General features: G+C 47.2%; 1 protein-coding gene across 2 annotated transcripts in view; it reads left to right on the top strand.

The window, feature by feature from the left end:
• The window catches only part of Clpb (ClpB family mitochondrial disaggregase), a 126720-nt gene that overhangs the window by 77940 nt on the left and 35832 nt on the right, over positions 1-12948 (top strand). For both annotated transcript variants that reach the window (XM_087908649.1, XM_087908650.1), the window contains one exon: positions 11996-12093. In XM_087908649.1, the coding sequence (XP_087764775.1) occupies positions 11996-12093 (98 nt within the window). The remainder of the gene's footprint in view (positions 1-11995; positions 12094-12948) is intronic.

Raw genomic sequence — 12948 nt, 5'->3', positions numbered from 1 at the left:
ACTTCACAAAACTTGTCCAAATTTTAGAAAATGAACTGAGGTTCTGGCGCCCAGTGCCAGCACATACTAGTCAAGAGTCATCAGCATGTCAGAGTCCCACAGGTTTGCAGTGAGCTGGAGTCCAAGGCAGGAGACTTGCCTTTTGCTTTGCTAGCTCCGCATGTGCCATATATTTGGGCACTCATTCCTTTGGTTATTTACCTTCTCTCCTGACCACACTAACCTACATATTTTCCTTAGAACAAGCAAGGCATTTTCATGTTGCCAGTCGCTCTGTTATGTTAATATTCTGTAAACAACTCATGTGGTGTGTCCAAACCTGCCCTCTTCCCACTGTCTTCTGCTCGCCATGCTTGGTGAACGGCATTGTCACCATCTGCCACCTTCAACAAGAAGGTATGGTTAGTAAGTCTGGTGCCTTCTGCCTCAGTATTTAACAAGCCCCATTCCTTTCCCTTAGCTGGGGCTTTAGAGAGCCTGTAGCTCTAGAGCAGCTCGTTGTTGCCCTCCCTTCCCCCAGGATCTCCTTCAACTCAGCCTCTGCCCTGCAGAACTGTTTGCTCTCCTGATCTAAAACCTTCAGCAATTTCCAGTACCTCCAAGGTCAATCCAGATGTGCAACCCTGCATCCTTGTACACTGCAATCCACCATGAATCTTCTGCCATTCTCTCTCTAAGATGCAGGAATGATGGTTGCTTGAGACTGGGAGGGTGTCTGGGAAATCGGCAGGAGCTGTCTTCAAAGGCCTGTTAAGCCACTCAGAGGCCCTGGCAGTCTAGATTTCTTCTCCAGTGGGAAACCCTTCCTACTTCTCCAGCTGTCCAAGTCTGCCCAGCCGTCTAGAGGCCACACCTTACATCGTCTTTCAGACTTTCCCTGGTACGCTTACACAAGGAGACTCACTTCTCACCCTCTTCACCCACAGCAGTTTGAGAAAGCTTAAAATGGATAGGTTTTAAAGATTTGGAAAACAGATCCCTGTACATCTTCCCCTTGCACCTTCTCTTGGCTCCACAGATCCTGCACTAGTAGCCCTGGTCAGGTTATTAATGAAGTAAGAGCACCCAGTCCCCCTTCTGTCTGCTGTGAAAGTAAGGTAGGCAGCTCCCTGCTCTCCGCCCAGATCCACACCTATTCATAGATGATGTAGGAAGGCAGTTAGGGGAAACATGGCAGTCAGATCCACACCTATTCATAGATGGTGTAGGAAGGCAGTCAGGGGAAACATGGCAGTAGCTATCACTCATGTAATCTCACTACATGCCAAGGCTTTTATCTCTTCTGATAACTAGCTAAACACAAAATAGACTCTTACATTTCCCATGTGTGTAAGAAGGGTCCCTGACTGTTTGGGAACTTGCACAGGTTCACCTCATAAGTGGCAAGATCATTGTATTATATTTTTATTGTGTGTGTTCTTACATGCCATATTCCAGTCAGCACTACAGGGTAAAGTGGGTTCTGGAATGTTGCTTGGATGATTGGTTGGTTGAATGGATCAGTGTTCCTCCCATTGAACTTGGCTGAGTAGCTTATGCCAGGAAGTATGGATTTTGTCTCATCTCCTAGTGCCCAGCTGTACACAGACACGTTCCCTCCCACTCAGTAACAAACTGCCTGGAACTCTTTCCTGGCTCATATTTACAAGAGAATGTGATAAATTCCGTATTGATCCCTCCTGTTCCACTGTAAATTTTGCAAAAGATGATTAAATAGAGCAATAGAGTCTGCAGGCATTGTGGCTCAATATGTTGTGGACTGGTGTATCGACCTCCTCCATCCAAAGGCAGCCAGCGCCTATCCCTGCTGCCCCAGACCAGTAATTAAAATCCTGTGAGACTGGGATTTAAAATCCAATCATATCCCTGAATCAAGCCTTCTAGCCTCCCCATGTGACGAGTGCAATAAGGTAACGGCAGGAGCATGTTTATGTCTGTGCTGAAGCAGTCCCCACAGGGTGGGTAAGAAATGGAGAGTAGGGTAGCCCTGCTGGCTAAATCACTTCACCCTGACACCACAGCCACTTGTAAGACAAGCTGTAGGTACATAAACCAAAGACCACAACTCAAGCTGTAAGAGCAAAATATCAAGCACAAAAATTCTCAAGATCTGCTTCACTGTGTGCTTCTATCCCACAGACAGTGTGCTGAGTTTCAGTGAGTGAGCTGGTCCTGATTAAGCTGCTTGGGGGATTTGGCAGCCAAATGTGTGAGAATTTCCACCAGAACTCTTTGACTTAATCTGAACTGAAGCTAGACTTCCCTTGTACTAGTCTTATAGTCAAAGTTCACGCTACTGTTGGAGATAGACATGTCCCCTCTCCTCTGCAGGATCAGGATTTCCCTAGGAGGAGAGATAGCATCTTCTTCCTCACCTCTGTCTTCCTCACACCTAGCTGATAGACATATAAAGGACTCTCAGTATCTTCGAATGAACAAGTGAATAGATAATTAGCAGTTAATATGGAAAGATGGCTCAGTAGTTAAGATCACTTGCTGCTCTTGCAGAGGGCCAGGGTTTAAGTTCCAGCACCCACATGGTGCTCACAATCGTCTGCAGCTCCATTTCCAGAGGATCTGACATCCTCTTCTAACTTTCCTAGGCACCAGGCACACAAGTAGTACATAGACATATCTACAAATAAAACATTAATTCATATAAAATAAAAATAAATTTTAAAAGCAAACTAAGTGACATTTCAGTAGTACACTTACCGAGTAGCTATCCATTCAATACACGAGCACTTCTGATGCTGGGGAACTTAACTTTGTTGTAGTCTACCTTCAAACTTTCTAGTGCTTAGCAAGCCAGCCATGGAATGCATCCAGGGGTCTTATTATTAACCTCCCAGTTCTGCATAGTAGCAGGCTTGATCTCCTGAACTTTTTTTTTTTCTCTCCAGCCCAAACCACCAACTAGTTGGTTCCCTGAGCTATTTTTCTCACATGGCTTCTAAACCCTTTTCTACACCCTTTGTATTTCCCAGAACAATCTCTCTACTTTGTTTGTGTTCCAAAACCTATGACTCCTCATTTACACTTTGCCTCTTACTGTCAATCTTCTGTCAGGTGTATTAGGTGCCCTTTCCACCCTAGGCACATCTACGGATTTACTGAGTGGCCCACCCTTGCTGTCCAGATGAGCACGGCCAACCCACTCACTGTCGCTGGAAACCCCTCTGGTCTGTCTTACCCTTCCCCCTGGGGTCTGGTTGTCTATCAGCCACTGACTGACATTCCATGTGTTGCTAGCATCCGGTGTCTTCATTGTGACCACAGGGTTTTCCTGAGACATCCCATCAAATGTCAGATGAAGTCCTCTTTGCCCTCACTACCTGAGCTCACAGGTAATCCTGATAAAGGAGAGGCTAGTCTCATATGATTAATAGAGACCGTCGGTTGCCAGCAGTCGCCCCAGTTCTTCTAGAGCTTCACAAAGCCCCCTTGACTCATGTTTGGTTCTGGAGATGAGGCAATGTGTGGCAGGTTCATGGTGAGATGAGTGCTTTAATGGCTCGAAAAAGGAAATGGCTGAAAGGCTGTGTATTTCACTGCGGTTATTTATTTGCGGTGTGCGCGTGTGCACAGCATGCATGTGAAGGTCAGAGGACAGCTTGTGGGAGTTGGTTCTCTCCCTTATATAAGTCTCTGGGCTCAAACTCAGGTAATCAGACTTGGTGACCGATATATTTACCTGCTGAGCCCACGCATTGAGTTTGTCTCCTGTTCCTCTCAGCTTTGGTCCCAGCTCCCCTCCCATGGTGCAGAGGGGTGGTGGGCAATCCAGCTCCTCACTCCTCCATCAGTAGCGTCTGTCTCCCTCCAGTCTGGGCTCTGTTGGAATAGAAGACCTGGTGCTTCCACTGTGTGGCAGTTCTTGCCTATTTGTGCTGTGGGACTGTGTCTGAGTGAGACCATGAGGAGGTAGCTTTCTGTCCCCCAGATTCCTGAAGGCTGTGGATCCCCTCTGGCTGTGTATCATGGGAAAGGTTTCTGGGTGCTGTCCAGGAAGTTGAATTACTATAGCTCACAATTTCCTTTGCCCCAGACTGGGAACCCTGAATGGGAAGAGAAGAAATGCTTTGCCGTATCCTTTCTACAGAGATGTCTGTCCTCAGCCCATGATGAGAAGGAACTCCTCTGTCTTGCTTGGCTCTAGAGCATCTAAGCACTTTGGAAGGGAGTCATCAGGCCTTTGGTGGCACTTTGAGGTGGGGTGGGGGGGGGAGCAGAGCTATCTTCATTTTAAAAAAATGTAACATTTCAAACATTTATGAAAGAGAAATGAACCCCTGTTTTAGATCTTAGCTTCACTGTTTGCCTGCTATATGACCACAGGGCAAATTATTTCAACTCTGAGCCTGCTTTCTCTTCGTGTATGAATTATTCAGGCACAGTATGTAATGACTGTATACCCAGCAAGTGTTAGCGTGTGTCCCTGTTCTTACTCTTCCACCAGACCCAGGCAATCTGTAAGGGGTGGGGGGGACAAACTCCCCTGCTTCCTTCACCAATTGCAAGGATTAAATTCATGGGTGTCGTCAGCAGAAGATGCAGGCTGGGATGCATGCCTCCTACCTGTTGTTAGCAAAAGTGTCTGATTGCGCGTGCGTGGAGCTGTGGTCCTCAGGAAGCGGGGCTCTCTTGCTCCTCCACTGCGCTTCCCTCGTCACTCTCAGCCAGCCTCTTAGATGTCTGCCTCTGAGAACACAGAGAAGAGCTGGTCAAGGTCTGGCCTCCGAGGTATGGAGACTGACTGTGGTAACTGGCTTATGGCAGGCCATGACCTGAAAAGGGAATAAGAACAAGGACCCAGAGGGGACAAGGACTGGAGGAACTACACAGATAGCATGACAGAATGTGTGTGGTGACAGGGAAGGCTTGTCACGGACACTTGTCCAGCCATCTTTCTGAGTGCTTCCTTGATAGGGAGCTTATTTCCAAAATACTAGTCTGCCTAGACTAGTATAAGACTAGTCCTCTTATCATGGAGGACGTCTCTAATACTCACCAAAACCTCTCGCTGGGGATAGGAAAGAGACTGCCAGAATCATGAAAGTCAGGATGAAGGGATCAGAGAAGCAAAGGTAAATGTGAAAAGGAGGATTGGATGACAAAGCCTTTACAGAGATCACTATAATCTTATTTCAGCCATGTTCAAGCTTTCTGCCTCATTCAATCTTCAAAAAACCCATAGAGGAGCTGGAGAGATGACTCAGAGGTTAAGAGCATTGCCTACTCTTCCAAAGGTCCTGAGTTCAATTCCCGGCAACCACATGGTGGCTCACAACCATCTGTAATGAGGTCTGATGCCCTCTTCTGGCCTGAAGACATACACACAGACTGAATATTGTATTCATAATAAATAAATATTTAAAAAAAAAAACCCATAGAGGTGAACGGGACAGCAGTCACCGCCAGAACAGTAGAGAAGTGCCCAGAACAGTAGAGAAGTGCCCAGCCAGCAGTTGGTACTCCTCACCCACCTGCTCCTAGCCAGGAGGGGAAGTGCTTCTCCTCTTCTCACCTCTTCTCTCAGATGGAGAGTCTAGGGGCTCTCCCTTACAGGGACACGGCATGGTCACACAGTTGCTGTCAGGAAGGCTTTCTCAGCAGACAGAACAACTGTCGTGTTCTCTCAGCCTCAAAAGATAGCTCCAGAGGAGAAGACAGTCTTCTCGGACAAATATGAAGAAGCATGTGCTGGCCCTGCGCTGGTGTCCAGGAGACAGTGACAGTGCATAGTGACTTAGTGCAGTTCTTGCAGGAAGACAGGCAGAAAGCCATGGGAGTGTGGACGATGGTACCCAACCTTTGCTGAGTTTTTCTCCAGTTCCAAACAGTCTGTGGGAGGGAGTTAGGAGGCCTCCCTGGAGAAGACAGATCAGTCTTCAAAGATGGAGTCAGTGGAGTCAGGGGAGCACCTATTCCAGACGCAGTAGAGAGAAGTGAGCTCTTATGAGGGTGCTTTCCCATCTGGAGCGTTGTGATTATGTCAAATCAAAAGCAGATGTTGACCTGAGAAAAGCAGCAGGCTCCCTAGGCACCAGTGAGCCAGGCCTCTCTCACCAACACCCCTTCCACTACCTTAACCTTCCTGGGTGAAGAGATCTCAGCCAGCCAGCCACAGCAGCACCAACCAGCACCAGCTCCTTCTTGCCCACCCAACCACCCCTACCGTACTTTCTGGGCCCGATCCTTATTGACAGATCCCCCAGAATCTGAAGGAATTCAAGACAAATGGTTAAGAGGATGGAGTTAATAAAATTTGAAAAATTGAGGCCTGTCACTCCACTAAACTTTTTTCAATACCACTGACAGAAACATATTTCCCCAATGAGTGACCTTCCACAGCTGTAGCGGGCAGGCGCAGCCGCAGCCGCGCTGCCAGGAAGCCAGACTGCTATTTATCAAATATTATAAGCTGGGACAACTAATCTGGAGCAGGAGAGGAAGGAGGGGTCCTGCACCACACTGCCTAGGGTGCTCCAGGTGTTTGCCCCAGCCCCAGACAGCCAGTGGGAGGTGACGGATGGCCTGCGATTAGTGCTCCCACCTCCTCCCAGCTCTATCACTTGCTCCCAGAGGCCTGGCCCTCAAGACCAGCTGCTTGGCCTGGAGGGGCCCTGGGTGGGAGGCAAGGGGAGGTCAGGCCAGGGCACAGGCTATCCTGATGCCCCCGGAGAGGGCAGCCGGGTGAGGCCCAGCATGGTTATTTATTGGAGTGTAATGGTTTGTGGCCATTGGTCGTGAAGGTGAAATCGATCAGTGGTAGAAGTCAGGTTCTATCAATTATTAGAGCAATTAGTCAGGTCAGAGGGAGGGTATGAGTCTGGGGGAGTAATATTGGATGGACATTATCCAGGTGCCCCGCCTCAGCCTTCCTAAAGTGGGGCAGATGTGCTGCCCTTAGGCTCCAGAACCTTGGAGAACCCAGCTGGTTTCCCCAGTGAGTAGCCTGACCTGAGAGTCTTCTGGACTGGATCCAAAGCCCAGCCCCCCTATAAAAGGAAGCCCCTGTGCTCGCTGGCCCAGGTGCAGACGTGTCCTACCTGTCTCCACCCCATGCTTTATGAGAAGTGACACGACTCCTGCTAGAAATTACTCAGTGGCCAGTGTTTATGGCACACATTTTTCATTCTGTAAGCAAATATAGATCACTGACAGCACTTGTTTGAAGCAGCTAATCTCACCTTCTCTTCTTTCTTCCACTGCCTTCTCTCACCTTCTCTCCCTCCCTCCTCCCCTCTCTGCACATGCCTCCTCCCTTCCCTAGTTCCTCTCCCTCCTAGAGATTTAATCCCCACTCCACAAGCACACAGCTAATAGCAGAACTCCCTCCTGGCAGCCAGAGAAAGGAGAGACCTTTCCACTACCCCTTTGAGACTCCTGGCCCCACTGTGCTATGGGAATGAGGAAGATGCTGTCTGGCACTGGTCCCTTGGACCTTGCAGGACCCCATTCAGTGCCATACCAAGAGAATTAACTCTGTCCTTCTTGAACTCCGTGGTTCTTATCTGCCTGTCCTTCAGCACAGTGGCCAATCTCAGTCTGTGTTACTGTCATGGACTCATCATGTCCCCATAGGCTCTTGGAGAGCTGAGTTTGTACTAGACTCAAACTCAAAGGAGACTTATTCCTAAAAATAGGAAAAGATATCTGCAAAGGAGACAGGAAGACCGGTCACAGAATTGAGGGGAGGATTTGAAAAGAGTTCTTTAAAAGTTCAAAGGAGTCAATGGCCAAATTACCAGTTACTACAGAACAGTAAGGAGGGATTAAAAAAAAAAATCCCAGCACTCAGGATAACAAGGCAGGAGGAGCTCCGTCAAGTTCAAGGATAGAGTGGGCCGTATAGTGAACTTAAGGCCAGTTCCCTCTAAAACAAGAAACAAAAGTGTGAGGGGAAGGGCTGGAAAGAGCTCAGGGGTTCAGAGCACGGCTTTCCATTTCAGCAGACATCTGCAGCTCACAACTCCGGTCCTGTGCCTCTGTCTTCTGTAAGCACCTCTACACACACCACACACAGGAACTGCTCATTGGCCCTGCCAGTCCCCGTCCTGCCCACAGAACCGCTGGAGCGCCCAGTGAGCGCCCAGTGAGCGCCAGCTGATTTCAAAGAAAGGCTCTGTCTGGGCCTCTGAGTTCTGAAAGACTGGAAACAGCAGTGCTGGTAAGCATACGTGATCGTTCAGTTGGGCTATGGGGGAGCCTTCCTGGGCTCAGTAAACACCCGTGTTGAGGTAGGAAGGTCCCTCCTGAGACACCCCCTCACTAAGGAGGCTGTGCTTGTGCTGTGGACAGTAAAGGACCTCTCATTGCCACTCTGAGGGTGTAGAGAATCGGAGTTAGGAAAACTAGGCTAGAATGGACTCCAGGCTCAAAACAATAGGCCTGCGGTTAATGGTTGATCTTCAGTCCAGTTTCCCTATTTGTATCTTAGCAATTTTAATTCCTTAGGGTTTTGAACATTAAAACAAAAATACCCGTGTAAGAAGTACAGAGTCAAGCATGGATATAATTATCAGTAGACTGTTCCTGTCGCTCCAGGACATCTACTAAAAAGACAGGAAGCATATAACCGAGTTTGGCAATGTGGTGTCCGCAGCTAGTCCCAGTATTTGGGAGTCTGAATGAAGCTGGAGGAATGGGTGATCTTAGGTATTCAAGGCCAGTTGGAGACAGAGAAGTGGAAGTGGATACTTGGTGTCTGCTTGGGCTATATCGTAAGACTCAGGAAAACAAAAGGCAACAGCAAGTACAACGTTCCGAACAGCCAAAGTGGGGGAGTAGCTCGTAAGTGCAGCTAGTAGATAAGAAAATGTGATGTCACAGAACAGAATAGTATTCAGCCAATACTGAAGGAACATTGAAAACAGGTGCCATGAAAGAAGCCATTTTCTAGCTACAAATATTCTCCATTCCACTGGCCCTGGAACCGGGTTCTCTCCACCCACCAGGTCCCACTCACCAGCTCCTGCAGCCACTTAGGAAATAACCATTCTGAGGCTTAGTTATTAATTACATACTCTTTGGCCTGTTAAGTTCAGGCTTTTTTTTTTTTTTTTTTTTTTTTTTTTTTTTGGTTTCTCAAGACAGGGTTTCTCTGTAGCTTTGGAATCTGTCCTGGAATTAGCTCTTGTAGACCGGGCTGGTCTAGAACTCACAGGGATCCGCCTGCCTCTGCCTCCAGAGTTCTGGGATTAAAGGCATGTGTCAGCCCTGCCCAGCTTAACTAACTCTTACATCTAAATTGACCCATTTCTATTATTTTATATTTTACCGCAAGGCTCATGGTTTGTTACCTCTTGCTTCTTGGATGGCTGCATGGCTTCTACCTGACTCCACCTTCTTTCCTCCTCTATCTCTGCTTGGATTTACCATCTTGCTATTTTCTGCCCTGATATAGGCCAAAGCAGCTTCTTTATTAAACAGTGGTAATAAAACATATTCACAGCATACAGAGGGGAATCCCACATTACCATACACTGGATGCCACATGTCATGTAATTCCATTTATATAAAATACCCATAAAAAGAGAAAGTCAACCATTGTGGAGTTTTTTTGGTTGGTTGGTTGGTTGGTTTTGTTGTTGATGTTTTGTAATGGGTATGGGGTTTCTTTCTGGAGTGAGTAAATTAAATAGTAGTGATGGCCACACAACTTGAGGTTAAACACCAAATGCTATCTTTTAAAACAATAGGTTTGTGTCCAGAGAGATGGCTCAGCAATTAGGAACATTGGCCTCTCTTCCAGAGTACCTGCCTTTGATTTCTAGCATCCATGTAGTGGCTCCTAATGCCAGCTCCTAACACCTCCTCCTGGCCTCTTCATGTACCAGGCACCACCACTTTAGGGACCTAGGAATGTAGCTCAGTAGTAGAGCATTTGCCTAGCATGTATGAGGCCCTACTCCCAGCACTGTTTAAAGAGGAGGGGCAGTAATTTTATGGTATATGAATTCCATATTCTATGTATTATAAAATATATACTAATATTTATTCCTAATTAAAATGATCTTATTTTTCATTTTTGTGGGGAAGGTGTGGTTGTTTTGTTGAGATTGTGTCTCAGTGTGTAGCCTTGACTTCCCTGGACCTGCTGTCCCTGTCTCCCAAGTGCTGGCATTAAAGGTACATGCCTGACTGTTTTTTACTTGAAATTTCCCTGTGCCCTTCCTCCTCCCATTCAGACAGCCACATTCAAGAGCTTAGTGATTTTACCGTTGTTGCTAAGTTGTGGATTCTTTTTTTTTAAATCTTTTTTATGGTTTATTTAACTTTATTTTTATGTGCATTGGTGTGAATGTGTCAGATCCCCTGCAACTGGATCTTCAGACAGTTGTGAGCTGCCACGTGGGTGCTGGGAATTGAACCCTGGTCCTCTGGAAGAGCAGTCAATGCTCTTCACCCCTGAGCCATCTCTCCAGCCCCTAAGTTGTGGATTCTAAAGAAGCAGAACTTCAATGGGGGAGGGTTTCAAGCATGAGATAAGTATTCCCACGGGCAGATTTAGGAAAACTAGCTTTTGCTCCTATCCCCAGTGATCAGATACCCACTCTGAGCAAGGCCCTGTGCTGTGTGGGTCCTCATTACATCCTTATAGCAGTGACTAGGCTAAACTCCTAACTTCTGTACATTTCTCTAGTAAGAAAGGAGCATAGGTGACATGCATACATTGCTAAGCCTGCTAGGCTTCTTTCTGACAGTATTGGAAGGCAAGCCTATGAGGCAAGGCCACTTCTGTCCTCAGGTCTGCAAGGCAGCTGACACAGAAACAATAAAAAACCTGCCATGCCGCACACATGATCCCGGCATTTGGGAGGCAGAGGCTAGCCTGGTCTACTGAGCTAACTGTGGGGCAGCCTTTCTATTACACAGGCCTATTACACAGAGAAACCTTGTCTTGAAAAACAAAAACAGAAGCAGGGTAGCTGGCATTGATTAGAGCCAGGGTTGGGAAGAGAGAGTAGGATTAGGGTTGGGAAGAGAGGATTAGTGTCGGGAAGAGAGTGTAGAGTTAGGGTTGGGAAGAGAGAATTAGGTTTAAGAAGAGAGAGTTAGGGTTGGGAAGAGAGAGTTAGGGTTGGGAAGAGAGAGTTAGGGTTGGGAAGAGCGTTTCCCAGAACTGGATTGTGGGAAGAAGCTTCTGGCAGCACTGAGGATGAGAGGAGTATTTTCTTGTCATCTCAAGCCTTGCTAAGTACCCACCATATACTGGCTGCTCTGTGCACTTGGAAGGTAGTCACGTGGCTCTCGGCTAACCTTTGTCTTTCCTTCATTAGAATGCACACTCTCATCATCAGCTAGCAGGGCAGAGGCACAGTCCCTCTGTGCCATCAGATGTGGACAGAGGATGTCTACATCCTCCCCAGGACTTTACTGAGTCTGGCTAGAGGAAGGAGAAGAGCTGGGTGTTGTGAGTCGCACTCTAACCCCCCTTTAGGAGGCTGAGATGGGAGACTTTGAGCTTAAGGGAAGCCAACTCTACCAGCAAGTGCCAGGGAGACACAGGGAGACCTCTCAAAAGAGAAAAATAAAAGATATCAAGGAGAAAAGAAGCAAAGCAGGGCCTTTAAGTTCCTATCTGGGCTCTTCTGTTTTAGAAAGGAACCCAGTATATGGCTTTGTGACTCATTGTTCCTTGATGTGCAGTTATATTGGAAAATGTGAACATTTTAATGAATGTATATATGTGAATGCGTGTGTTGCCATTTGGGTTGGATGTATCAATCTATGAATTTATTTGCTGAGTTTTGTTAGCATATTTAGCTGCATGTACATGTGTATGAAGCACCTAGGCTCCTGACCTCCATCATGAAGGGCCAACATATCTCTCCTTCCAAAGTAACTTAATATGTTTATCCTGTCGTTCTGTAATCTCATAAATTTTCATGGAGATTCATACTGAAATTGAGACTCCCAAGCCACCTATAGGTGAATGCTGAGGAATCATTCATATAGCCCCTGATCATTTATCCTTTTTTCCTGCCAGGAGCCAACCCCCTTCAGAGGAATGAGATGGGACACACGCCCTTGGATTATGCTCGGGAAGGAGAGGTTATGAAGCTTCTGAAGGCTTCCGAGACCAAGGTAAGTAGAGAGAGGAGGCTGTGGGTACCTCATATGTCATTTAATCTTTCACTGTATAGGGGTACCTGTATTTGTGTGTATGTATCATGTGCATGCAGTGCCCAGAAGAGGCGAAAAGAGGACATTAGATCCCCTGGAACCAGAGTTCAGACAGTTGTTAGCTGCCACATGGGTGCTGGTGCTAGAACCCAGGTCCTCTGGAATAACAGCCAGGCTCTTACCTGCTGAGCCATCTCTCCAGCCCATAACCTTCCATTTTTGTCAGTTGCTTCAGGTTCCACACCAAGAGCACTTCTTAGGTGATCTTCTTTTCTGACCACTGCTCTTACTATATACAAGACTGGCACTGTTAGAGTAAATTATCAAGACCGAAGCAAATGCATTTGCCCCCGAGACTATATATAGGAGAAGAGCACAGAATACCTGGCTTTCTGTCCCTTGTCTTGTTCTCTTTCTAGCATATGGGATCTGTTGTCTGCAGACTGGCTGAAGTGCCTTAAGATAATTCCCAGTTCTGGGATTGCAGGCATGAATCACTAGGCCAACCCTTGATGGTTACCGTCTATTTCAATTCACATCCAGATCTGGTTGGATAGACCCAACCAGAATAGAGTTTTCCTTTCATGTACATGGAGGGGGAGAGGCCCAAGCCATGTATGGCTTCTGAGAATTAAACAGTCTCCTTTATTTTTAAGGTGACAGCCTCCCTGCTTCTTTTCAGCAGAAGCCAAATGAAGTCTTGAATGAACTAGCTGGGTGGTGGTGGCGCACGGGCAGTGGTGGCGCACACCTTTACTTCCAAGCACTTGAGAGGCAGAGGCAGGTGGATCTCCGTGAGTTGGAGGCCAGCCTGGT

Source organism: Myodes glareolus, chromosome 7, assembly GCF_982192425.1.
Source record: "Myodes glareolus chromosome 7, mMyoGla1.1, whole genome shotgun sequence".
Lineage (NCBI taxonomy): Eukaryota > Metazoa > Chordata > Mammalia > Rodentia > Cricetidae > Myodes > Myodes glareolus.
The sequence above is the reverse complement of the archived record's forward strand: the minus strand, read 5'-3'. Positions and strand labels throughout refer to the sequence as shown.